The following is a 27,914-nucleotide window of genomic DNA, read 5'->3' on the forward strand; positions in this document are numbered from 1 at the left end:
ATATTTTAAAATTGTATTTTTTTATCAAATAAATTAAACCTCGGTGAGCACAAGAGACTTACTCCAAGGTTTTATGCCAAATATTTATCTTTTCAGAGTAAAATACAAGGCCTTCCAGCACAGTGCCACAGAAACAGCTTGCTTGCTCTCGTGGTTTAAGAATTTAAATTATAACGATTTCAGGTTTTTGCCACCTTCCTTGGTTTTCTATCACCGGCCTCAGTATGTGGGTAAATGTGAGTGGTTTTCCGGTGAATATGTCTGCTCCTCTGCCGGCGGCGTTAGTTAATATCTCTCTGCCCTTCGCCAGACAATATTTTAAAATCAAAATCCGAATATTAACATGATCGCAGATGGTGTGAAGATCTGCCTCTTCGTCAGCCTGTACCTGAGCACACAGATATATCCCGTGCTTCATATCAAGCAGCGGTATTTTAGTATCCTTTAAGTCATCCGAATACTCACTGTAAGCTTTAATTTTTATATTTGTGTTTTAGTTTTTTTATGACAAGCTTCGGCTGATGTTGGTTAGCTGCTGTTTCATTTGAGCACGTTTTTAATGGTGTATATGAGTCCTGTATGTACCTTTTCTTTTTCTGAAAAAAACTATTTAGCTACTTCAGCAACTGATAATCTCTAAACCGCGGCTGTTTTACAGTAAGTCTGAGGAAAGACTGTCTCCTGGTGGACGTTGTATGTACAACAAATAGAGGAAGGCAAAGGCACTGGTCTCTCTCAGGCTATGCATTGCTAAATGTTTAATGACAATGTACTGATTATTCTTTCTTTTCTCTTCTCTTATCCACTCACCTGTCCTAACTTGCTCGTATTTTATCCCAAGTCCATCCTTTCCTGACCTCTTCTTGCTATGCTGAGGTTATCATAGCCCAGCGCCATAAACATTATTAACACTAGCCCCTATCTATTCCTGCAGTCGTGCATATATCCTTTACAAGTAAACATAGTTCTAACACTTGATAAATAGGATTTTTAATTCTATTTGGCGTAACGATTTAAGTTTAATTGACTTTATAGTACTGTAGGAGTCCGATTTCCTTTTCTTCTTAGCATTGCCAATCATTTTTTTTGTACCGGCATGTTGACGATCAGCCTCCAAGTACTGCCCTGAGTGGTCCTACATGCCCCCCCTTTACCCTGAGATCTGATCCTGTCTAAGGTGAACGCTTCATGGCGACGATGACCCTAGAAACCAGGGGAAGCACAGGTGACCTCTGACCCTAAACCATCTCCCAGCTAAAGCACAACACCTCAGTGCTGAAGAGCTCTGATCAAGGTACGAGTCTAATTGTAATTTCATAGCAAAGCTGGCCGACGAATGCAAAGAACAGCCAGTATATGTACGCTGAATAAACACTGTAAATTATATGTGGTAAATAAAATATGAAGCGGTTACAATCTCACGCGTGAACAAACGTACGGCAATATATTTGACAATATTTAGGGTGAATCTCATTAAAACAGATTGCGGATTGCATTGCATAAAAAAAAAATACGAATGCATTTTTCGAATAAAGAAAAAGTTCTTTGCTTTACCTTTTTTTATGCCAATGTAGCAAAATATACCCAATAATTTCTAAAAGACATCCTCATATTAGACATTAGACATATTAGTGCTGATTAATCACATCCAAAATAAAGGTTTATTCATATAATATATGCATGTGTACTGTGTATATTTATTATGTATATATATATTTATATATATATATTTTTATAAAAGGTGAATATATATATATATATATATATATATATATATATATATATATATATATATATATATATATATACACAATTTATTTATAATATAAATTATATGAATATAAATATAGACACAAAATACAATAATGTGTGTGTATATGTATATATATATATATATATATATATATATATATATATATATATATATATATATATATATATATATATATGCATAATAAATACACAAGGAACACAAACACATATACACTTTTATTTTGGATGATATTAATTGCGATTAATTTGATATATATATATATATATATATATATTAATTGATGATTTATTTTTAAACTCCCATAACTGTATTATACATTTTAGTTTATACATTTTTTATTTAACAGTAAATTACTTAGCAAGTTAATAATAAATTCAGTAAATAATATATATAGTAATTGCATATTTAATACAGTTAACAGTTTAAGTAATTATATTAAGTACATTGCACTGAACGGAGTGGAAATTGTGCTTAATTTGCACGAATGCTGTCTGTAAGCAAAATATCATTCATAATTTCCTTGTTTTATATGACTGGGAAATGTTTTATGAGATTCACTTTTTTCGCCGATATGTAGTTTGGGAAAAATTAGAAATAACCTCGACTTTCTGCAAAGAAAAACCAATAATAAATAAAATAAAATACCCGCAGCACAACTAAATAATTACCTCCAGGGTTGAATAGCGAAAAGTCCTCGAGCTCCTCACAGATAATTGGTGAATATTTATCGCGTATAAGCTAGATATTTTATACGAGATTAGCTTTTTGTATTTTTATACTAAAAAAAAAAGAAAAAAAGGGGAGAATGTGTCCAGGTTAGGTACATGCCTCATCCAAATTCATAGCGTGTGACCTGCTGGAGTGAAGAAGAAGCCTGGGATCTGTTACGTGTTTCCCCCGAGAGCGCCTTTCATTTCAAAGCATATATTTTGTTACGTAACATTTAACAGCACATTACACTGTACGTGTGAAGCACTTTGTGTCACTGGGACGTGTGATAAATAACCAGTTGGCGGCGAATAATAAACTGCTATCGACTGTCGAGATCGATATTCTCGTTCATATTTAATGGATCCCCAAGGGTTTGCAAACAACTGCCCCACTGCCATTGTTTCCATTTTTTTTAAATCTGAGAAATATATATATATATATATATATATAGCTCCAGTATATATATAAGATGCTATAGTTTGGTGGTCGTGTCCATCAGATGCCTGATACATACCTCATAACTTTCTTTTTCGTCTTAAAATGACTTCATTGAAGCAGGATAGAGCCAAAATCTGCTGCATAACGCCGAGAAACGTCCAAAACACGTGTACAGAGAAGCTGTGTATAAACCGTACGATCATGGATATGTTCATTTAGGGTATTTTTTGTAAGCTTTTTGTTTTTTTTTTTCTACCAAAAGCGTTTGAGAGATCCGAACCGCATGTCGATATCCTCTCAAAGCCCGCATGCAGAATCCTCTCTCCGTAAGTTCTGTTTACAAGCGTAAGGTAGATGGATTTCTGTATTCAATAAGAGATTTTCGTTTTGATAAATATAGCTGTGCGTGAGTAGACGGGTCAGTCGGATCCTATTCACTGTTGTCTGATCTGTAAACCGTTGTCCGAAAAAAAAAAAAAACGACATTTTTCATCAATGCAACAATGTAGAATGTATATAAACCTATCGACGACTTCTTGTGATAAAACAATAACGGTGTGAATGCAATGTTGACCAATAGAAATATATCTATATGGAAATGTTATAATGCAAAAGTTGTTTTAATGTTGAAAACAAACCTCGTCTGGTTGTGTATGTACAAGAGACTGTGGGTTCTGAATGTTCTTGTGCCGTTTTTGTGACTATTAAAGTGAATATCTTCTACTACGGTCTCGTGCGCTTATTGCCGCCGCGGAGATGATGTGCTTTTTTTTTTTGGTCATTGTATAAAATCTTTATTTGGTCGTATGCAGAAAGAAAAAACAAAAACATTCATGTGAAGAAAAAAAAATAAATACGCAGACGCTGGACAAAGCTAGCGTTTGCAGCAAGCTTTTCAAAAATACGGGTAAAGATTAATAAAGTGTCAGAATGGAGATCAATCTCATGAAACCTGTCAGGAATATGCCTTATTTCACCCAAACATTATAAGAAAAATGATTAGGAATTACTGCTAATTTTTTCATTAGTGCTGATGGTTTTATTTTATTCTTTCCAAGTCAAATTTTCTTTTTTTTTTTTTTTTTTTTTTTTTGGAGCAAAATATTAAATATGCATACACGTTTAAAATCTTCTTTTTTTTTTTTTTTTTTTATATATATATAATTAATTTTGGGGCAAAATATTAAACATGCAAGCACATTCAAATTCAAATTTCTTTTTAAAGTTCAGGATGACTTTTTCTATTTCTTTTTTCCCCCTTTAGTGCTGGTGCAGAGCATCAAATATAAAAGCATGCATTTTAATTCCTTGCTTTTTATTCATTTTGGAGCAATATCTTAAATATACAAACATGTCCAGATTCTTAAAATTTGGGATTTTCTTTTTAAAATATGAAAATGCACGAGCCATTTCCAACTACGTAAATTTAACGTTCATATTTTTTGGTGAAATGAAATACACGAGCACGTGCCAAAATGAATTGTCTTTCAATTTTAATTGAAGGGTTCGAAAGCAAATTCAAAATATTTCCTCATTTTAATATTTTCTTAATATCATTATTTAAATTTTAGAGAAAAAAATTCTTAAAAGGTTTCTTGAGATTGACCGTCAAGCTGTTTGCTAAACTGTGCGTAAACAGTTGAGTTTTTAATCATTCAGATGCAAATAGCTTAACGTCGCTGTTTAGATATTTCTTGTAAACTGTTTTTGGCTTCAGGTGTGGTGTGTGTTTCACAGAGAGATGTCGGACGACACGGGAAGCTGCTGAGCTGGTTTCCATTTGGCGCTTCGTCTTCCTCCGTCCGCTCTGATGTACGGCTGGTTCCTCAGATCTACACACACACACACACACACACACACACACACACACACACACACACACGAAACCCCTCGATGAAGATATCTGAGCCGCTCAAAACTTGAAAGAAAGGGAAACATCAGAGATCTACGCGGAGGAACTGAGGCAGGAAGCTGGAGCGTTACAGAAGAGCGTAAGCAGATGAAGAGCGCTACCTTCGGAGACAGAGGAGAGGAAATGAGAGAAGGTTACAAAGCAGACGTCTCCTCACAGAGCAGACGAGACGAACGCTTCCCAGAACGAGCCGTGAACGGCACCGCCTGCAGAGCTGAGGACCAGACCCACACGAAAGAAACACTAAATACACTACATGACTGAAGAAAGAGAGTAAGAACAGGTAAAGAATCTAGGAGGACTATAAAGACACTTCAGTGCATATATAGTAGGAGCGTTATATTTATAGCAATAAATCAAATCTATACAAAATAAAACAGTATAGTGTCTATTTATATTTAATAAAAACATGTAAAAGTAAAAATATAAATGAAAACATTGTATAAATAGGTCTTTATAAAAACCTTAAATTATTATAAATACTATATTTACCTTTAGATTTTAATTATATAATATGAATGTATCTATGTATATTACGCAAAAATATTTATAGTTTATAAATGGTTTACATTTTTATCATTTGTACAGTATAAATGAGTCTTCGTTAGTTCCATCCAAAATAAAAGCTTGTGTTTGCATAATATATGTGCACCGTTTCCTTTATTATGAATATATAAATACAAACACATGCATGTATATGTTTAAGAAAATCTTTTAAAAAAATTACATAAAATATAAACATGCAAGTATAAAAACAAAAACGGATACTGTATGTGTTTGTATTTATATATGCATAATAAACACACACATTATGTAAACAATCACCTTTATTTTGGATGTGATTAATCTTTTAACAGCACTAGTCTTTATACTATACGTAATTTTTTATACATTAATATTATATATTGTGTATAAATAAACATTTATACTATGAATAATGTTATTATACATATGCATAAAATATAGATAATATATATATAAAAATATATATATATATATATATATATATATATATATATATATAATTTATTTATTTATTTAATTTAATTTTTTTTTGTTCTCACCATTGCTAGACATTAACCTAGGGCTGTTAACAGAATTAAAAAAAAAAAGTAATTTCTGACCATTCTTTTGAAAGCTTAAGTTTTATGTAATTGAACTATATTATATTTGATTTGATTGAAATGTTTTGTTAGGGCAGTGTGACCTGTGATGATGTCCTCGATGGCTCCGTCTTTGCCCTCTCTCACGAGCGGCGCCATCTGTCTGCGCTTCAGCTCAGCGATCAGGTCCACCTGAGGCATCTGAACACACCAACAAACCCCGTGACACCTTCATACCTCACTTCCTGTTCTGCGCTAGCTCTGTCTGTGTCTGTCACACGTTAGTTACCCTGTTAGTCACCGCAGTGTTCGGCGGAGAGTCAGAGATGTGCAAGTCTGGGCCCAAATCGGTCTCGGGGGTGTTCTTCTTACGCTGTGTGTTCTCCTGTTCGGCCAGCTACAGAGAAACAAGACCATGAACTACAGTAGATCGGGAGAAAATGACTGCTCTTAAAATATTACGCTAGAGGTTTTTGAAGCAGCTTCTGTTATATACGAAGAGTTCGTTTGCAAAAACAGATCACTCCGTTTTTTAACAATTGTAAAAAAAAATCTGCAGTTATTTTGATCAGGTAAAAAATAACAACAAATCCTACCAACTAACACAATAACAGCATGATAACAATAAAAACATGCTTTTTCGGGAGGCAAATAAACTCATCCTATAGTATTTATTAAGACTTTATAAGCTTTTAGTTTTGTTTTATTTATATTTTCAAGTTGGCTTTTTTTTTTCTTATTTTATAATTTATTTGGAATTTATTATTTGTTCATTTTTAATTGTTAATCAGTTTTTTGGTAACTTAAAACATACAAAGTAGCCTTTGCAATTCTCAAATTTAGTTTTTAATATATATATATATATATATATATATATATATATATTTATTTATTTATATATATATATATATATATATATATATATATATATATATATATATATATATATATATATATATATTTAGCCTTTGTTTGTATTATTTATTTTTATTATTATTAATATAAATAACATAATTTGTTTACATGTTTATTTTTGTTTAGTAATTTGCCAAGGCAACATTTCGAATTTTCCATTTTTTAAATCTAATATATATCATTTATTAAATTTCAGCTTTATCGTGATTACAGAAAACAGTTAACAATAACAACCCTGGCTTATATTGGGCTAAATATACACAGAAACCCACCCTGTATGCGTTAGATATATGCTGTCACATAGAGGTTTTGAAACAACTAATTTATTAGATAATTTTATGTAGGGCTAAAAAAAAAAAAAAAAACCAAACTATTTTAAATTAATTGTAAATGAAATCATAATTACGGAGTAAATTTTATAACACCATTTCCACTTACGATTTTCATTCAGTGTGTTACTCGCCAATTCTTAAAATGCTTTGTGAAGTTATTTGCAATTTCTTGAGTGAAACTGTGTCTTTTTGTGAGTTTGATCTCTCGTTGCACAGTGCAACGCTGATATGATGAGCGCTAGGTAAAAATCACCTATATGAACATCACCTTATATGCTTTAATAAACCTGGCAAAAACAGGGAAGAACACAGAGGGAGGTGTGGATTTGGGATCCTCTCCGAAATACTCCACGGCTGAGCGGTACACCTCCTGAGGAGACACACAAGCTGTTATTCACTGCCGCTCGGAAACGGTTTGACACGGATCTGAACTCTTCCCTACCTCGGCGGTTTTGCTGTCTTTGAGCACAGAGTCCAGCAGACTGCCGTTACTGGACGTGAAGTTGGCGAGGACAGCGCTGTCTTTCTGCTGGAGATATTCCCTACGGACCACCTCCATTCCCTTCTCCAGAGACCGAACATCTGTGAGGATGCTGTCCAGAGAGACTGAGAGAAACGCGCAGGAACAACCTTTAGCTTATCAGCGCTTATAGCTTATAACGTTTTTGATAAATCGGACTAAATAAAATGTGTGAGCTATATAAAATTGTTGTGGACATGCAGATGTGTTTAAATAAGCATCTAAGTTTCCCTCAGCATTTAAATAAGTGGTTAAAAACACATTACAGTTTCATATTAAACTCGTAAAAAATATATTATGTTTAAATAAATAGATGTGTTATCTAAACACGTGTATACTGTGTGTATATATATATATATATATATATATATATATATATATATATATATATATATATATATATATATAATACATTCATGTATATATATTAAAAAATATATGTTATTTTTATATCTGTGTCCCGTCTTTGGCCTCTTTTGTTGTTGTTTTTGTCTTGTGCCATGTGCTCCGTGTGACCTACTTCAGTTAATTGTCTTTATCGTCTTCAGCTGTGTCTTGTTAATTTAGTCAAATGACTTTGTGTATTTAAGTCCTGTTGTTTCAGTTCTCGCGGTTTAGTTTATCTGCCTGATTGCCTACCTCCTCGAGATATTATTTGTTTCTGTGTGCATGATCAAAATCGTCAACTCTATATTCTCGGCGTGGTTTAGAGTTTCTCTCTAAACCACACCGTGACAATATGAAATACTGTATATGTGATATCAATTATATTCATTTAATTTATACATGTGAATGGTTTTAAATATATGCTGTATGTTTGTGTATTTATATATATAGATAATAAATATACAGAGCGTATTTTGTAAACGCTTTTTATTGTTTTTGTAAAAACTTTAATTTTGGATGTGATCAGTCGTTTGACACCACTAATATTTATTAGTTATTAAAATAATTATTTAAAATATTTTATTAAATAGTTTTTAAACAAATTAAATGTAATTAAATATTTAAAAAAATATAAATATTAAAAAATATACAAATATTTTTAAAAAGAAGGAAAAATGTTAAGCAGCAAATATTTTAGCAACGCTACTGTATTTTTAGGTGAGCCTGTTTTATGCATTTCTATGAGCCTAGCTAGAAATGTGTGTTTTATTTTATTTTATTACATTTTATTATTTTAAATAAAATGTTACGAATTTTAAAAACCATTTTACATTTTTTACAAATATTTTAGAAATAATTAAGAAAAGTTTAGAGTTGGTGTGAATGTGTTTGTATGCCATGCTCACCCAGTGCAGCTTTATCCAGGCAGTGCAGTTCTGTATGAAAGTTGTGCAGCTGAGGATATTTTTCTTGTATTATGTTGACGATGAAATGCAGCAGCGTCAGTTTTCGATCTGTGGACTTCATGTCTAGAAGCTGAGAGTCGAAAATGTGAGAGATGAGTGATTGTATTTGCATTTTATTTAAACACAATGTGAATTATATATTAAAGAGGATTATAAGAATTATATATTAAATATTGGAAGTGACACTGATCTGCCAAAATATTTTTGTGAAGATGTTTTGTCTCACCAGGTCCAGACTTTGCAGTCGAAACCCATACGCCGATCCTCTCTTCCCACTGTTCATGTAATTCCCAAACGCAAGAATGATCTAAAAAAAAAAGGCAAAATCTCAGCTTTCCCTGCAGAAATGATTTTACGCTGACGAAAAATGTTTTTTTTTTTACCTCTAGAATCTTCTTGAGTTTGCTGGAGGATTTGATTGACATGGATGCGGCGATGATGGCGTTTAATTGCTGTTTAAAAAAAGTGAACATTAAATTCAAGCATGCGTCCTCTTAATATCACAGTGCCTTTCAAGGAAAGATTGTTCACCAACTCTGAAATCTCGTAACTAAATTAAATATTTAAAATTAGCAACAAAACCCTGACACGAAAGTTGTCCCTTATGCTTAAATAGCATTATTCAAGAGCTGCTGCGGTGAAGAAATGACTTTACTAATCAGCGATTGGCTGTTTAAATCGGAAGGCGGGACTATTCCCCCGTTCATTAGTATAGGAGTGCAGCGTCATCGCTAATATATTTACTGACAGGCTTTAGCAGCAGCATGCTCTCGCTGAAGTTGCCCATGAAGGTCAGCGTGCCGATTCTCTGCGACAGACGCGGGATCTTGCTGAAGGCCACCATGAATCGGTCCTCTTCCGACAGCTCCAGCAGGGGGCGTCCTTCACGCTCGTATTTCTCAAACAACCTCAGCTCGTAATCAGACGGGATGAAGCGCTCCAGCAGCTCCAGAAAGTCTGAGTTTAGCAAATCGAGATTATACCTGCACACAGAGAGGTTTGGGATTCATTTTATGCACGCACATTTTATACCCGGCCTCGTGGCATTGATGCACCTGGTTGGACCTTTTAGCGAAATACGTACCCATAAGTACATCCGCGCAGTGTCCAAAAGAAATGAACATATTTAAAAAGCTCATATTTAAAAAGTAACGCAAAAGTAATATAGCGCATTACTTTCCATAAAAATGTATGTAATTAGTTACTTTTTTAGGCATTTAGTAATGCAATATTGTAACACATTACTTTTAAAAGTAATTTTCCCCAACCTTCTTCATATCTATGTGTTTTTGTGGATGGTTTTACTGTGTAACGGTTGCATCAACATATAACACTCACGGCTAGGTGTAGGGTTGGATTTAGTGTAGGGCATATTTCCAACATGATAGAGCGTTAACTTTTAGCCACAGTCGCTGGATATGTCTACTCTAAACTGCTGCGATATGTACTTAAAGCACAAAAAACACAATAATATGTACCTATACCAACATAATAAGAGTGTGCCAAGGTTTACGTATTGAACCTGTGTTTTAGCGCCACTCTATTTCTCTTTGAAACTGCTGCGAAACGTGCATTAATGCAAGTAATGAAGTGCACAGAGGTACATACTGAGATCAGGTTGCAAATTTAGTTTGTATCAGAGTAGCGTCCGTTGTACTCACGATTGGATGGCGGTGCAGATCTGCGCCGTGCTCATGCCTCCTTTGCGCAGCGTGATGGCCAGGTTTTTGGCCTTGTTGGGCTCCAGCAGTGTGATTTTACTGGATGCTTTATGAGCCACCTTCACCTTCAGAGTGCCGACGTCGACAGGAGCGGACTGAGCTTTAGTTTTAAACAGCTCCTCAAAGACGTCCATGTTCAGCTCCTTCAGACAGAGCAAAGACAGCTTTAGTTTTTCACATAAACCCTGATGATAAACGTTGAGCTAATTCTTACCACTTAAGACTATTCATAAATTATATATTACAAAAATAAATATATATTATAGTAAATTATTAATAAATAAAATAAAAAGAAAAAATAAACTAGCCCTTATTATTATTATTATTATTATTATTATTATTAAGTTACATTTTTTATATTTTTTTAAACAGGTGGTCCTTTTTCATGCATTCCTATCCTATTAGCCAGGTTAGAATCACCCAAACAAAGAGAGAAAGATTTGCAAATATAAATATAAATGTTACAAAAATGTAAGTAATATTATATATATATATATATATATATATATATATATATATATATATATGAAAAACAGAAAAATGATATTTTATTAATCATTTAAATATATATTTCAAGGAACAAGTACCAAATGTTCCTAACAACTATATTTTCACGTAGCCCTCTTTAATGCATTTAAATAAAAAAGCATAAATATTAAAAACTATTAAACTAATACATTTAAAAAGTTTTTATATAATATAAATATATTTACAATAAGGTACTCTTTATTAATGTTAGTTAATAAAAATACAGTTGTTCATCGTTAGTTCGTGGTGCATTAACTAATGTTAACAAACACAACCTCTGATTTTAATTATGGATCAATAAATGCTTAAATTATCATTAACTGAAATGAATTAATGCTCTAGAAGTATTGACTATTCTTAGTTTGTGTTAACTAATGTAGTTAACTAATGTTCTCTACTGAACCTCATAGTAAAGTGTAACCAAAATATGTAATAAATAAATAAACAATAGATTTCAAGAAGAAACGAATCAGTTAAAACACACACAGCACTGACCCCAAGCACACTTTCATCGTCCAGCTCTGTGAAGACGGTGCCGGCCACCTGCTCCTCCATCAGAGCCTGCCAGTTCAGCAGGGGCATGCGATACTTGGTCTTGATGGGCTTCTTACCTTTTACACCTTACACACACACACACACACACACACACACACACAGAGAGAGAGCGACAAAAAAGAAACTTTTAGCGTGCACAGCTTCAGTTTTCATTCAAAATCATTCCAGCATCTTACAGTTTTGTTGTACAGTCGTCATTTCTCTCACCTGTCTTTACTGTTGCTGTCCTTCCAGGCACAGGTGAAGGGGGCGGAGCTACACTCATAAGGGGCGGAGGAGGAGGTGGTGGAGGGCGGGGGCAGGAGGAGGGGGCGGAGCCTGTCTCACAGCAGAGGTCTTTATTTCTGTTGTACTATTATCTTGGGGTTAAAGAGAAAATGTTTTTTAATTAGCAGAAAGATAGTATTCATGGAAATAAAATTCATATTAGCATATATTACAGACGTTTTTTTAAATAAATAAGATTTGATAATAATCTACAAAACTGTACAAATAAGTGATTTGCTTCAGGGGCATATTATATTATATTATGCAATATCTAAACTTGACAACTACCTTACTAACTATTAATGTATTGAGGGAAAAGTAAGTCTTAATACGTGTTACCTATTCTAAAGTGTTACCAAATTCATTCATTTTGTCTAACAGTATTGTACAGTAATAAAAATATATATCTATATTGTGACATTAATATTTTTATAGTTTTGCCTTGTGTTTTTTGTTATTTGTATTGATTGCGTGTAGGTTTTTATAATTCTACATAGTTATTTTTTTATTTCTGTTATTTTAGTACATCAAGTTATAAAAATAAATGAAAACGAAAAATTTTGAAGCTGAATTTTACTCCACTTATTTTTTTTTGGGTTCATTATTATTTATTTATTTGTTTTATTGTATTGTTTTAGTTAACGATAATAATTGCCTTATAACAATTTATTTTTAATAATAATAATCAATTTGATAACAACAAAGTATTGGAAATTTTTATAAATAAAAAATATTATTATAAATATGTAGAATTGAAAAAAAAATAGCTGCTAGCGATGCTAGTGAAGTAATGGTAACACTGGTTCTATGTATGTTTGGATCTTCACCTGTCGTGTTAGTGGCTGGTATAACGTGTAACTCCAGAGAGCCGGACTGGGATCTGTCCATGCGGATCAGACCTCGATCCACCAGAACCTGGACCGTCTTCTCCAGCTCGGTCAGAGCTTTAGCGGAGCGCTGTCTGTCTCTCTCTCGCTCCTGCTCTTTCTCACTCTGCGTCTCTCTCTCTCTCTCCTTCTGCTTCAGCTGAGAGAGCTGAGCCTGTGTCTCCTTCACACCGTCCTGAAAACACACATCAGAGCTTCACAGCCTGGGAACAGGAGGAAAAGTGAGCGCGTGTGTGTTAGCGGAGTGTGTTACCTTCAGAAGTTCCACCTCTTTCCTGCTCTGTACGAGTTGTTTCTGGAGTTCAGATGTCTTCTCCACAGCTTCGCTCTCACACTGCTGCAGTCTAGTGTTTAACTGATACAACATGATTTAGTGTGTACATTTATTAGTGCTGTCAAATAAATATTCACAATTAATTGCATCCAAAATAAATGTTTTAGTTTAAAATAATACATATATGTGTATTGTATATATTCATATGTATATATATATATATATATATATATATACACACACACACAATACACACACATACAGTATATATTATATTAATATTTACATTTATAAGTACATATTTATATTCATATTATATATTACATATATTTAAAATATTTTTTACGATTTTTAAATAACTTATTTCTTATTGAATTTACTAGATAGATAGATGGATGGATGGATGGATGGATGGATGGATGATAGATAGATAGATAGATAGATAGATAGATAGATAGATAGATAGATAGATAGATAGATAGATAGACGGATAGATAGACAGATAGATAGATAGATAGATAGATAGATAGATAGATAGATAGATAGATAGATAGATAGATAGAAATAATTGAAAATGAAAATTCATTTATTGTATTCAATGCATAATTTCTTTATTATTTTTTATAATGCACGTTGTTTTAACTGTTGCAGTCAAACATATATATAGTGTTTTGGGGCATGTGTACCTGTGTGTTTTGTTCTTGTAGATCCTCTAGATGCTCCATTATTGTGTTTTTGGCCTCGGCGTCCTCCAGCAGCGCTCCAACATCAAACACATTATCCAGATACGCTTGAATCTGAACCTGCAGCCTTTCACTCTCAGAGAGAGTTAACTTCTACACACACACACACACACACACACACACACACACACACACACACAACAATTCAGACTGCATCTATTTGATTCAATACAGTAAAAACAGTAAGATTGTAAAGCATTCTCAAAACTGAAATAAGCTGTTCTCTATGTGAATGTATTGCAAAGTTAAATTTATTCCTGTTATGTAAAGCAGAATTTTTTTGTCTCATTACTCCAGCCTTCAGTGTCACATGATCCTTCAGAAATCAGTCTAATATACTGATTTACTGCTCAAGAAACAGCTCAGAATATTATCAATGATAAATAATAATGATAATTATGATAATAATATTCTGGAAACCACGATGCATTTTAGGATGTGTGACAAACAACATGAAACAGTAGTAGCTCACCTCCAGATAGCCATCTAGTCCTAGCTGTGTGAACTCATGCTGTAAATACACCCGGAAGTTCATGTTCTCCACTGAATGCACTACAATGTTGATAAACTGCATACAAGCCACCTACAGATAACAAGAGGAAAATAAATGAATACGTTGGTGATCCACTAGGTGTCGCTTTCGTGGCGTTAAAAGCTCACAAACTCTGCTTTAAATAAAATCACGGGAGAGGTTTGGAAAGAACAAATGAGATAAAAAATAAATGCACATTATAAGAAAATTGAAGTGTTTTCGACCGTGCATGCATGTCAGCCTGTTGTTTGGGACTCTCAAAAGCAAAATATGAACCTTTCATAACCCATAATAGATGCAGTTTCATCTATGTCAGGAATTCATGCTTATGCACGAACGCTATGAAAATGATATGATGGAAATGATTTAATGCACATTTTAATCATATGATCACGAATACTTTCTGCCAATCCTAAAGCGGAAATGTTAAGAATGACTCATCAAGTAGAAATGGGCCATAATTACAGATGCTCTTTCATAAACACAGATGTCGTGCTCTTTCATCCTTTTTTGAGCTAAACGCTGTACAATCGGTGTAAGGATCTGTTAAAACACGAAAACGAATGCATATGAAGCATTTGATGTGTCCTCACCATGAAATCAATGTTGTTGTCATCGTTTCTGAAATACTCCATGAGTTTCTCGAATCTGTTTTTCTCTCCACACACCTGTATGAACACACAGACACGTTCACGGTTGCTTACTGCATTTGTGTTTACTGTACGCCGCTTTTAACCAGTTCTTGACTATATATTTTACATATCTGAGAAAAAAAAAAATATATATATATATATATATATATATATATATATATATATATATATATATATATATATATATATATATTTTTTTATTAATATATATATATATATATATATATATATATATATATATATATATATATATATATATATACATATTAATTAAAAAAAAAAATCTATTTTGACGACGATGCATCTTAATAATCTATTATCTGTAACTAATTATTAGTTCTTGCTACAAGAAGGCCATGTTACATGTTTATGTGAAGTATGTAGATTCACGGAAACAATGAGGATATATAGAAGGGGAATCCCTGAGCAGAAAAAGTCTATTTGTTTCTGTTTTAGCTCTAGTTTCGTAGTTCTTTCTGCTGTCTCTGATATGCATCTGAATCATCTTCACACACATATATCTGTCTCAAACACACAGACTTCAGACTGCGTGAGGTGGCGTGTGTCCTGTGTGTGTGTGTGTGTGTGTCTGTATGAAGGGAATGATCTAGTTTTGTCATGTCTGTCTCTCAGAGCAGACGGGTGTAACGGCTGATATCACACACACACACACACACACACACGCATTATATCAGGTTACTGGAGTTTAACAGCAGATCACACACTTGTATCTCATCACGTGTCTGTGTTAGACAAAGAGTTCGGGTTAGGTCTTTTATCCTTGAAATTGAGCTTTTAGACATTTTCTGATGAAATGTAAATATTTTTCACATATTACATTATAATATACTGTATAGAATTACTCATATATGTGGTCCAAAATAGTATTTGGACAGTTACGTTACACTTTAAAATGCATGAATAAATTAAGCTTTTTTTAATAATGCATACATGCATTCGGAGTTATTATGTCAAACTATATTTTGTCTTGGTATTATATCTGATTATATTAATATATTTTTTTATCACTGACTTATTATTACAGTCATTATTATATGTATTTGCTAGATTATACATTTTATTCAAACAAACCATTAATTTTGAACTATTAATAAGATTTCTTTTCTTTATTTTAAATATCTTTAATATAACAATATTTGTCTTTTTACTCTTTTTAATGCTGTCAAATGATTAATCCTGATAAACCGTACATAAATACAAACACGTGCGTGTATATATTCATGAAAAATGTGTTATGTTTGCATGTTAGATATTTTTATATATAATACAAAATATAAGAATACAAATAAGGCCATGTAAATAAAAGCCTATGTACTGTATGTGTGTGTGATCATACATAATAAATAAACACAGAACACACACACATTATGCAAACAAATAATAATACAATACACTTTAATTTAATTTTGGGTGCGAGTCATTTTCATTATGACATGCACTATATTATATACAATATAATTGTATTTCTTTTCTTTTTATAATTGTATTTATTTAAGTGTATTTCTTATTGTTTTGTCCCCACGGAGATGAACTGAGAGTCTTGTCTTACCTCTTTGAAATTGTTAAAGGCTGCAATGATCATTTCGTGACCTCCTCGAACCAAACACACGGCAGCAAGGAGCTCCAGAACAAGAGCTTTAGTCCTGAACACAGGCATACACGTATGTGACAAGTAGTGTAACACACACACACACACACACACACACACACACACGGTCTTCTCACCTGGCGTTCTTGTTGTTGAGACTCAGGGTGATTTCATTGACACAGCTGGGATGAGCCATCACCTGATTAAACCCTAACTAACACACGCAGACACGCATCAGTCGAGAAAAGAGACGAGACGAGACGAGACGAGAGGAGAAAGAGATGAGAAGTACCTGGTAGTTCATGATGGCACGGAGACACATGATGCAGAGGTGCAGGTGGTTCTTCTGACTGAGCAGACGCGAATATCGCAGAGCTCTCCTGACAAAAACAAGCCATATTTATAAATATCTGTATTATATACTCATTTAAAAAACTTTTCAGAATTAGTTTATTATTTCATGTTTTAATATATTCATTTACTAATATACATACTATCATTTTTGTATATTTTTTCTATATTTGATTACCAGGAAACCAGCTCACGCAGGCTCATTGCGACGTAGATATCTATGATCTATCTATGTCTACAGTAAATTATTTCCAAAGAGATGATTTGGTTTAAACGGGGAAAAAAGTCGTGTGGATAGGCTGATTAAATAAAAGCAGAACCATTTAATTGTGCAATCGGCAACATCTCAAGATTAATAAGAGCAAAAGTGTGACGGAGACGCACTCAAACAAACTCTCTGTAACAGGAATGCAGTTGATCCTGATAGAAGTGATTGGATGGGTGTGTGTGTGTGTGTGTGTGTGTTTTCATACATTGCAGACATATTTGATGTTACAGTGATACGTGCATGATGTTTTTTGTGATTTCTCTTTCTAGATTTTATTGTCAGGTTGTGTGTGTGAAGCTGAACGTAGTGATGTAGAAGTTATATATACAATTCAAATGACATGTAGCTATATAGACAGTGCTCCTAGTAAAAATAAATGCATATTATAAGACATTAAAAAAGTGTTTTTTGATCTCGAATGCATGTTAACCTGTTGCTGTGGACCCCCAAAACCAAAACAAAGCTTTCGTAACACATAATAAGGAGACTTTAGATAAGAAACAAAAAGTATAATTCATCATTTCAGAGCGGCTTATACTCTGTGACTGACCTTGTGGTGAAGGGCCGTCCTGAGCGTGGGGAATTGTGGGTAGGGGAGTTTGTTGCGCTGGTGGTCAGATCTTCCACAGATTTCTCCTCAAAGCTTCCATTATCGGGGCTGTCCATGTCAAATCTGTGAAACACAGGAAGAGTCTGTCTCGTGATTGCATGGTCATGAAACAAGCTAAACTGTTTTCAACACTGATAATAAGAAATGAGCTGTGACACTGAAGACTGATGCTGAAAACACACACACACACACATACAGACACACACACACACACACGCCCACACACACTCACATACACACACACACACACGCATACGCACATACACACACCCACATACACACACACACATATATATATTACATTTCACAGTATAACATTTTATAAATAAATACAGCCTTGGTGATCAAATTGTATTAGAAAGTCATCTAAATGTTGTTTGACCGTCATACAGTGTTGCTTTGTTCTTTGTTTAATGCTCAGACTGATGAATATAATAGAAGTGTCAGCTACTGGCATTAGAGGCCTGCTTCCAGACATTGGACGGTCAGAGCATGTTCTCTTCCCAGACGCCTTGTCACATTAAGAATTTAGGTTCCTCTATTGTGTCTTAGACAGTGTGTGTGTGTGTGTGTGTGTGTGTGTGTGTGTGTGTGTGTGTGTGCGTGTGTACATACGTGACCGCACGTTGAGCAAAAGAGAGGTATTCCACCAGCACATCTAAACCCTTGTTTTCTTCATTTAGAAACTCCTCAGCCCACCTGAACAGACGGAGAGAACAATACAATGAAGAACAAAAGGAGCATAACTGAGATAAATTACGAGTGACAAAGCAATTACAATCCAGTGCCGACACAGACATTTCCAGACTGTCTGCTTTCAGAAAACTGAATTTAAAGCATTTATGCACCCAAAAAATGAAAATTAGCTTAAAATGTAGCCCCCCTCAGGTCATGCAAGATTTGGATGAGTTTCTTCATGGGAACAGATTTGGAGAAATGTAGCATTCCATCTCTTGCTCGCCAATGTAGTGAATGGGTGCCGTCAGAATCCATAAAAGACCCCGTGTTTCCAGAAACTGTAAAATCTTCTTAAAGACAAATTAGAAGCATGTGGGGAATTATTTGGGGAATTTTATCAGCTGTTTGTTCTCTCCTTCTGACGGCACCCATTCACTGCAGAGGATCGATTGGGGACGAAGTGATGTAATGCTAAATTTCTCCAAATCTGATAAAAAAAACAAACTCATCTGCATCTTGGCTGGACTCAGGGTAAGTACATTTCAGCAAATTGTGTTTTTTGAGTGAACCGTTCCTTTAATGCAAAAAAAAAGTATGTAATGCAAAAAAAAGTATGTTTAAAAAAGTATGAAAAGAGTGTCTATTCATTTATAATATACGTAGTCAAGCCAGTAAACTGCACTGCATGTCACATGACGTCTCTTACCCGATGTGATTGGTGCGCAAAGAGATCTCCAACTCTCTCAGAACTTGCGTGGATTCTTGAACTCGCCGTTTAAACTTAAAATCATTCACATATTTCAGATTAATAACCGGACAAGCTCTGTATCTCATTCTCAGATTTAAACATGCTCAAACACAAACTATACATCAGATACATCCGTACCTTTCTGCCTCCTCCCTGCTCTAATACACTCTTAAGTTTCTGAATGTACGCTGATGGAGGATTCTTCACCTGGAACCGCTCCTGATGAGAGAAACCAAAGGAAGAGTAACCTGGGCTTTATTCTGCACATATAGTCCACAGTTAGTCACATTTCTTACATCAAAAGCAGATCTTTTCACCTTCATGATCTTTAATGTTGCTGTACCTTAAAGACTTTGATGTGTAAATGACGCTTGCTATGGTTGCTAGCCACTTGCCACTTTATTTATGTGGTCATATTTCAGAAAATGCTCTGGGTGTGTGTGTTTGATGGCGTGTTTTGATCTCAAAATGCATTGCAGACACATCTGATGTTACAGCGAAAGCGTTTCGCACACGTGCATGTTGTTTTGTGTTCTATGCATGCATATAATGCATATTATGTTATATATACAGTTAGTTGTGAATGAGACAGAAATTATTGCTGAAAGTGGTCCTGGATTAAATGTTTTCTTTTTTAATTAAATCTGAAAGAACATTTTCTTTAGTTCTTAAAGAACAAGGACAGGTGTTTTTAGTTTAGGTTAGTAAAAACTGCTTTACGGTGAAGTGAAGATGCGTAAAAAGTAAATGTTTTGCTCACCTGGTCACAAACTAGCTCCCATTTCTTCTCGTTGTCGTACTGACAGAGCAGCTTCACTTTATCGGGTGGAAGATTCATGGAATTCTACAATCACAGAGCAAGAGGCAAATCATGCACCTGCGCATTAATTCTACAGAGCCATTAATTCTATTAGGCAAACTCTTAAAAATGATTTTCACAGCACTTTTGGGTTCAGCAAAGAAATTCCTGCGGTTGAGTTCTTTCGAGAGTAAAAAAATAAAACATTCTACGTGAATATAATGTAATTCATTCCTGTGATCAAAGATGATTTTTTTTTGCATAATTACTCTAGTCTTTAGTGTCCCATGATCCTTCAACAATCATTCTGATATGCTGATGTGATGCTCGAAACACATTTATGACGGTTGAAATTGAAAACGAGTGTCCTGTTTAATATTTCTAAGACTTTTAAAATTTTTAAGAAAATTTGAAATATTTTGTAACATTTTAAATGTTTTCTTTTCGCTTTTAACATATCTGTGTTATAATATATATATATATATATATATATATATATATATATATATATATATATAAGATTAAAAAACACCCATAGCACCCAAACATCTCAAGTTTTGCATCTTCTGATCCAGTTGCAATATGCTCCCAAACTATTGCAGTGTTTAAAGTGCGAGATTTCATGGCACCAGTCCCACGTTGCTCTTGTTTGCAGACGGTCACATATGAACTGATGAGTAAGCGGCTGGGTCTTGTGAGCCGCTTCACGAGCAGCGGACAGATCACGTGTATAATGAGGCATGCTGAATCGAAGAATGCCCTTTCTGAACCGGCAGATTAGTGCTGTGTGAATGTCCTGTTGCTATGACGATCTCCTAAATTATTTATGAACAGCATGAGTGTTTGCATTTGTGTTACACACACACACACACACACACACACACACACTGTTATGGCCCTACAGAATTACCTCATCAGTGACTCATCGGAGCATCGGATGATACTCAACACACAGCTGAGTGTAAATCCAGTAAAACATTATGAAAATCATCTTCAAGGTCAGCTGCATTTACATGATCAAAAATACAAATAAGTTATATAAACAATATATTCATAGCTTATACTACTCCTTGGTCATCGGCTGGAACGCCACAGTTAGTGGAAGCTAGAGGTCACGTTTATAAAGTTTTAAATAAAGATATTCTTCTTACACAAATACATCGATTCACAGCTGTGTGGAGTATTTTTATGATGGATGGGATGCACTTTTTTGGGCTTCTCAAAGCTCATTCACTGCCATTATAAAGCTCGGAAGAGCCAGCATATTAACTCCGATTGGATTCGTCTGAAAGAAGAAAGTGGCTATTTTCACACTATTTTTGACTTGTTTCCAGCAAAAATATCCATGAAGTCTTATAGATATGAATAAAAAGGATTTTCTAGACAAGTACAAATTATTGTCTTGTTTTCAGAAAAAAACAAGGCAAAATTAGTTTTAGAACTAGCAAAATACCAATGGGGTGAGCAAAATAATCTTATTTCGAACAGAAAACAAGACTATTTAGCTCACCTTAATGTAATTATTTTGCTTGTTCAGAAAACCTTTTTCTGAAAACAAGACTATAATGTTTGCTAATCTAGAAAATTCTTCTTGATTTAAGATTTTTTAAATATTTTGGCTGAAAACAAGCTAGAAAAGCTACATTTTTTTGGTGAGTATCGCATTAGGTTTAACACTTATTTCTGATTATGAGCAATATTAAGCGATCACCACTGATTCATTATTTTTTTTTCATCCCCTGTGTTTATTTTGATTTCCCTGTGAAGGTCGCTATTCCCTTGGAGGCGTTTTAGGAAATTTCCTCCTCATATTTTCACGTGCCCTACGTAAAAGTGGTTTTACTTTCTGCATACAGCTGCTGAGGTCCTTCGACGCAATGAAACAGAACGTTTTGCCGTGAAAGATGACGGGAATCCTCGGTATTTGTTTTGTGCTTTATCTTCCAGCTGATAGCTCAAGAATGTTATCATTTGTTTTGGGAACATTGCAAAAGATCTCGATGAACTCTACACTAATATTCCGCCTTTCTCTGACCAGCCTATGAACCCCAGACTGACCGAACGCTCCAGGACCGTGCACTAAAAAGCCTTAACAGTCTAAATATCTACATCTATGCACGTCAGACCTATGAAATCTTGTTTTCTGTAAAAAGTGAAAGGAAACCTTTTGTACCTCTTGTATGGAAATAATCGGAAGTAGACCAAACACATCAGACGTGACAGTACAGACGTTTATAAAGATTTCTATTTCAAATACATGCTGTTCTTCCGCACTTTCTATTCACCATGATAACAATAAATGTTTCTTGAGCATTAGCATCAGCCTATTAGAACGATTTCTGAAGGATCATGTGACACTGAAGACTGGAGTTATGATGCTGAAAATAAATGACATTTTAAAATATATTAAAATAGAAAAGTTACTTTAAATGAACAGTATTTCACAATTGTATCAGAAAGAAAATCACAATCAGATCTCGTGGCGTGAATGTACCTGGGTACACTTTTTATCGAGACGTGAAATATGTACCGACGAGTACATATCACTGCAGTCTTCAAAAGAAATGAACAAAAGAGGTGGCTTTTATTGAGTTACGATTGATAAAGTGACGTTTTCGCGCAGTTGCTTGAAGAATAGCATGTCGTGACTTATCAAAACAACATTAAAATGCTGGGAGACTTGAAAACGCATGCTTTTGAACGTTAGCATCACACATATCGTAATAAAAACGCACCCATATCAACGGGATAAAAAAGCGCGCCAGGGTTCACATATCGAACCTGTTTTTTTACGTTCAGTAAGGCACATAAAAGTGGTGTTGCACAAAAAGTGCACAGAGGTACATATTTTTATGAGCGGGTTGATTTTTGTGCATATTGAATTATAGTTGTTCACTAAGTACGGCACATTAGCACGGCACAGTGTCCTAATTTGCAAAACAGGTCAATGGAAGAAAAAACAGCAATCTGCAGAAATACCGCTTTAGGGCAACACACACACACACACACACACACACACACAGTCTTCTTTTATGGAATACCTGCAGTGCAGACGACTCCATTGATTATAATTGTCAGGCTTGTAATTGTCAGGTTGCATCTGTCGTGCAGACAGTGTTATCTTTGCATGTTTTAATTCAGATCTCATAGTTTATTTTGTCTTTATAACAGCTGACCCTTTCTACTCATGAAATAAGGACAAGGAGGTTGGAGTAATATAGAATCAAGGACAAATCACGTCCAATTCTTCAACCATCGCTGATTGCTTTGTTTTTCTCTCATTTCTGAACACCCTTTCTTTGTCCTTTCTATGTGTTCCATCTCTGAACAGTTTTCGGGACAAGGTCTGCTAACATACATTTATTGCGTGTTATTTTGAATCCTTATTTTGAAATGTTTATATGCAAGTATGTACAACAATAATTTATGCGTCGATGATCGATGCGGCAATGCAGCATATACCGCAGTACACTTGCAGAGAGTAATGCACGTTTATTCAGAGCTTCATATCACTTTACCCTCAGCAGAATTATGACAGAAGATTACACTGTTTTCAGCTTATCACTTTTTAGTATGTTTGTAAGCCGAATCAGGTACATTTATAATCACCTCAAGGATTTTGTAATGCATTTAATGACATTAACATTTTTTTATCATATTTTTAAGACACTTAAATTATAAATTAAATTATATTTAAATTATTTAAATTATATCACTTAAATTATATTTATTAAAATAAAAATTGTATGAATATATGTAAATATGTTAAAATTATATACTGTGTGTGCATGTGTGTGTATTTGTATGTACTTAATAAATATGCATAATAAAAACATGCATTATGCAAACAAAAACTTTTATTTTTGATGCAATTAATCTCAATTTGTTATTTGATATATATATATATATATATATATATATATATATATATATATTACTTTTAATGAAAATGTAAAATAAAATATAAAAAAATAAAAGATTCAGACTAATAAAAAACATAACAGCATATGACTGATTTTAAAATAACTCATCTGCTCATCATAAATTAGATGCAGATGATACTGGTAGCTAAAGTGCATTAAATCCATGCCTAATTTCTTTATTTTACGCCTCAGACTGGTGTTTTCTCATACTGTTGTTATTTTCAACCATCAGCTTGGTTTTTATTGCAAATTTCTGCAGTAATAATTATATTGAAATACATTCAGAGCTGACTTTGATTCATCGAAACGCGTAGATATTTGGTCCTGGGTGTTTCTAGATCCGCTGAAGGCTGGACTACAGCAGAAGATGGATGGTTTGTCCTTTCTGTAAGTGGCCGCATGCAAAATATCAATAACTGAACGGGCCATTTGTATAATTGCAGGCCTGTCGTTTCTGCAGATGTCTTGCGCTCCTCTTCTTGGCGAGGCCGTGCAGCCGGCGTGTTTTAAAAGCTGTAACACACGCACGCATGCATTGCTTTCGAATTCAGCCTCACAAAGGAAAAAGAAACAGATTTCTCTGTAAATGTGTATTTGCATGCGTTTGTGTGTGTGCGTGCGCATGCTGTTACGCGATACCTTTTAATTGAAAGCTTGTAACTTTTACTAAACAAGCTCGCGGGTAATTGCACTGAAGCTTTGCCGTGTTATATTTACATTTCCTACCCGACCGGGTGTGTTTTTGAAGGATTGCTCTATTAATTGTGTGTTTTATCACAAACAGGCCGCCGGTGCTGCTCGCATTATTTGCATTCTATTTCCATTATACAAACAGCACGTCCCAAACTCTCTCGTTCTCCGTAGGCATCGTAGATGACGACTGGATAAAACAAAACTGTTCGAACCACGCTTTAATACTTAGATGGCCTTTCACTGCTGTATGACGGGAAAGTGCCGAGTGCTTATCTGATTTAGGAACAGCATTAAGGATATTGGCAAAGTAAATTAATTAACATGGAATAAATTACAGCTAACGTTGCTAACAAGCACTAGAGACAGACTTTTTTAAGTAAAACACTAGCTAAATATTAATTTTAAACATGGGTACTGTTGGATTCGGTCTTTTAAGATTAGAAACTGGCATGTGAAATGCATTAGTGTGAATCTGGTTCAGTTTTCTTGAAATAAATTAACTAGTTTATAAGTAGGTTATTGTAGGCCTTAGCTATAACTGTCCAGCAGGCCAACAGTGCTGGATCATTTTTGTGCTGATATAATGTATTATATATATAAGTTTAAGGTGTGTGGAGTTATGTCGAGATGATTTTCAATAAATGATGACTTAAATTTCAATCTGCGCCTCACGTAAAGCTATTGCATATTTGTATATGCTTTAAAGATATATTTCTCTCAAGAATTTAAAAATGTATTCACCCTCAGGCCATTCAAGATATAAATGAGTTTGTTTCTTCATCGGAACAGATTTGGAGAGATTTAAAGCGCAACTGTTATGGATTTTTGAAAATGAGCTTTCATGCGCTGTTCAACAGCTCTAAGTGAACGAAAACATCCCGCAAAGGTTTAAATCTGAAAGTGCGACGTGTATAAAGTTATTGACTCTCAAAAGAAAGAGTCGACTCTGAATCGTTGAAACGTGATGTTTTTAAAAAACGAATGCCAGGCTGTTTCGTGTTGACGTCCAAATGAAACATTAGCATATCGCCCGATGTTGTTTTTTTTCCACGTTGGTCCGAATGAAAATGCTAATTCATTCTTTGCCACTAGGTGCCGCTTTTTTTTGGGATTAAAAGCTCACAAACACTGCTTTAAATGAAATCCACCAATCACCAGGTTTGGAAAAATTAACCGTTGAACAAGGTAAAAATACATTTATATTATAAAGTAAAAATAAATGTATATTATAAAAAAAAAAAAAATGTAAATGTTTTTGAGCTTGCATGCATGTCAACCTGTTGTTTGGGACTCTCAAAACCAAAATATGAACCTTTCATAACCCATATCAGGGGCACTTTAATGTTGCATCACTAATAGATCCTCTGGAGTGAATGGGTGCCGTCAGAATGAAAGTCCAAACAGCTGATAAAAACATCACAATAATCCACAAATACAAAGTACATACAAACAAACACATCATTTATACATTTTTAACTTCAAACTCTCACTTTCACCTCAAAAGGTTCCTGAACTGTGCATATTTCTCTCCTGATTCAGTTTTTTGCCTGTCGAGACATTAATTGATGGTCTAGAGTGATACGAAATTGAACGGTTAGAAGTTAAAACATCATAAAGTTTGTGGATTCTCTTTAATCAGCCTTCTGGACTCATTCTGACGGCACCCATTCCCTGTAGAGCATCCACTGGTGGTGCTCCAATTCTGTTCTGATGAAGAAACTTGTCAGAATTTTTTAAGGTAAATTTTCCTTTTGGGTGAAACATTTATGTTTCTGGTTTTGTTTTGTTTATTTCCATCATACGTAAAGAAAGAATTACAGAATCTTTACCATACCATACTTAAAAAATGAAAAAAGTGCCAAGCCGCCGCACACTCGCACACTGTACACTCGTCATAAATGAGATGCAGATGATAGATAAAGCTCGTGAAAAGCACCTAATGATGCATTAAAGTCTCCCAGCTGTGCAATTACAGCCTCGCTGATGCATAACACACATACTCAGCGAGATTTGGCAGATTCCACAAGCACGCATATGAATGCAATCGCTTCAGTACGCATTCCATCACAGTCTAGCTGTGTTATATCGTTCAGACGAGCTCTGCTGTTTCTCTTTCCAGTCGTGCGAAAGCCCTGCCTGCGTTCGCTTGATAATATCCTTCGCTTCTGCGTGCAAAGAGATGCATATCACAATGCATATCAAACATATTTACAATCACCGCAGTGGAGCGCCCCGCGCATACAGTACTACACTATACTAAAAAAAAGCATGCCGTGTTTCTGAATCTCAAATCAGCAAAACGCTTAAAGCATAAAAGACATATTAGAACTGAAACCCTCGTGGTGCAGTGCATTATAGGATATTACCAACACCATGCTGAACCTCTCTTCTAATTCGTCCTCAGGTGGAAGAGGCAGTTTAGGGGCCGGTGGCTGTTTCTGCCCGTAGGTGCTGAGGGGCCGTTTGACGTCCCGTCCAGGGGACATCTCCAGACTTCCAGCTGCGTTCCCCATGACCGTATGCAGAGTTACTCGCAGAGGTACACATATACAGTCCAGATAATTTAGATGTTGCTCAGTGAAGTACAACTTTACTCTTGCTGACCGATTTTAAACACTTGAGTGGCTTGAGTTCGTATTCGGTCCCAGCGGTGGGACACTTTGGAAACGCCCGAAACAGCTTGAATCCTACAGAATCCGGAGTTAAATCCATAAAAGGTTGTGGCTTTCACATAGTTGCTGACTTGTTCAGGTCCCTTGGAGTCTTCTCTTGTCCGTTTGCAGTAGGCAAAACCCGCAGGCTGTGTATGCAGAGAGAAAAATGACACCGGTAGGCAAGGCTGTTGTCTATTTGGATGTGTTTTAGTCGTCTTCTGGTCTCTGCGACATCTCTGTGCCCCATCCTGGAGTGAGTAGTTCAGGTAGGGAGGAGAGGAGTGAGTGATGTGGGGACTGGGACGCTTCTGGGTCCTAGTGCTGGATTTGTAGACTCTGATATGTGTGTGTGTGTGTGTGTGTG

General features: G+C 34.7%; 1 protein-coding gene across 1 annotated transcript; it reads right to left on the minus strand.

Annotated features, from left to right (window-relative positions):
• Positions 1-3,375: 3,375 nt before the first annotated feature.
• fmnl1b (formin-like 1b) lies at positions 3,376-27,842 on the minus strand. The gene is made up of 26 exons (XM_043227049.1): positions 27,263-27,842; positions 20,242-20,325; positions 19,620-19,700; positions 19,440-19,513; positions 18,671-18,754; positions 17,996-18,118; positions 17,119-17,206; positions 16,964-17,040; positions 16,788-16,881; positions 15,158-15,232; positions 14,505-14,615; positions 13,976-14,125; positions 13,269-13,370; positions 12,956-13,190; positions 12,069-12,179; positions 11,802-11,926; positions 10,719-10,921; positions 9,806-10,040; positions 9,441-9,509; positions 9,284-9,364; positions 8,998-9,127; positions 7,628-7,791; positions 7,454-7,555; positions 6,228-6,335; positions 6,043-6,139; positions 3,376-4,755 (listed from the first exon to the last, which is right to left on the minus strand). Exons 1-26 carry the CDS (start codon positions 27,407-27,409, stop codon positions 4,655-4,657), a joined length of 3,051 nt encoding a protein of 1,016 aa, XP_043082984.1. The 5' UTR covers positions 27,410-27,842; the 3' UTR covers positions 3,376-4,654.
• Positions 27,843-27,914: the final 72 nt, after the last annotated feature.

The sequence above is a fragment of the Puntigrus tetrazona genome, chromosome 24 (assembly GCF_018831695.1).
Source record: "Puntigrus tetrazona isolate hp1 chromosome 24, ASM1883169v1, whole genome shotgun sequence".
In the NCBI taxonomy this organism is placed as follows: domain Eukaryota; kingdom Metazoa; phylum Chordata; class Actinopteri; order Cypriniformes; family Cyprinidae; genus Puntigrus; species Puntigrus tetrazona.

Coding starts and splice junctions, on each gene's coding strand:
- fmnl1b (XM_043227049.1), bottom strand. CDS start 27,409: ATGGGGAACGCAGCTGGAAGTCTGGAGATGTCCCCTGGACGGGACGTC. Junction 13,371..13,975: donor TACAAGAACAAAACACACAG/GTACACATGCCC, acceptor ATGTTGTATCAG/TTAAACACTAGACTGCAGCA. Junction 13,191..13,268: donor AAGAGGTGGAACTTCTGAAG/GTAACACACTCC, acceptor GTGTGTTTTCAG/GACGGTGTGAAGGAGACACA.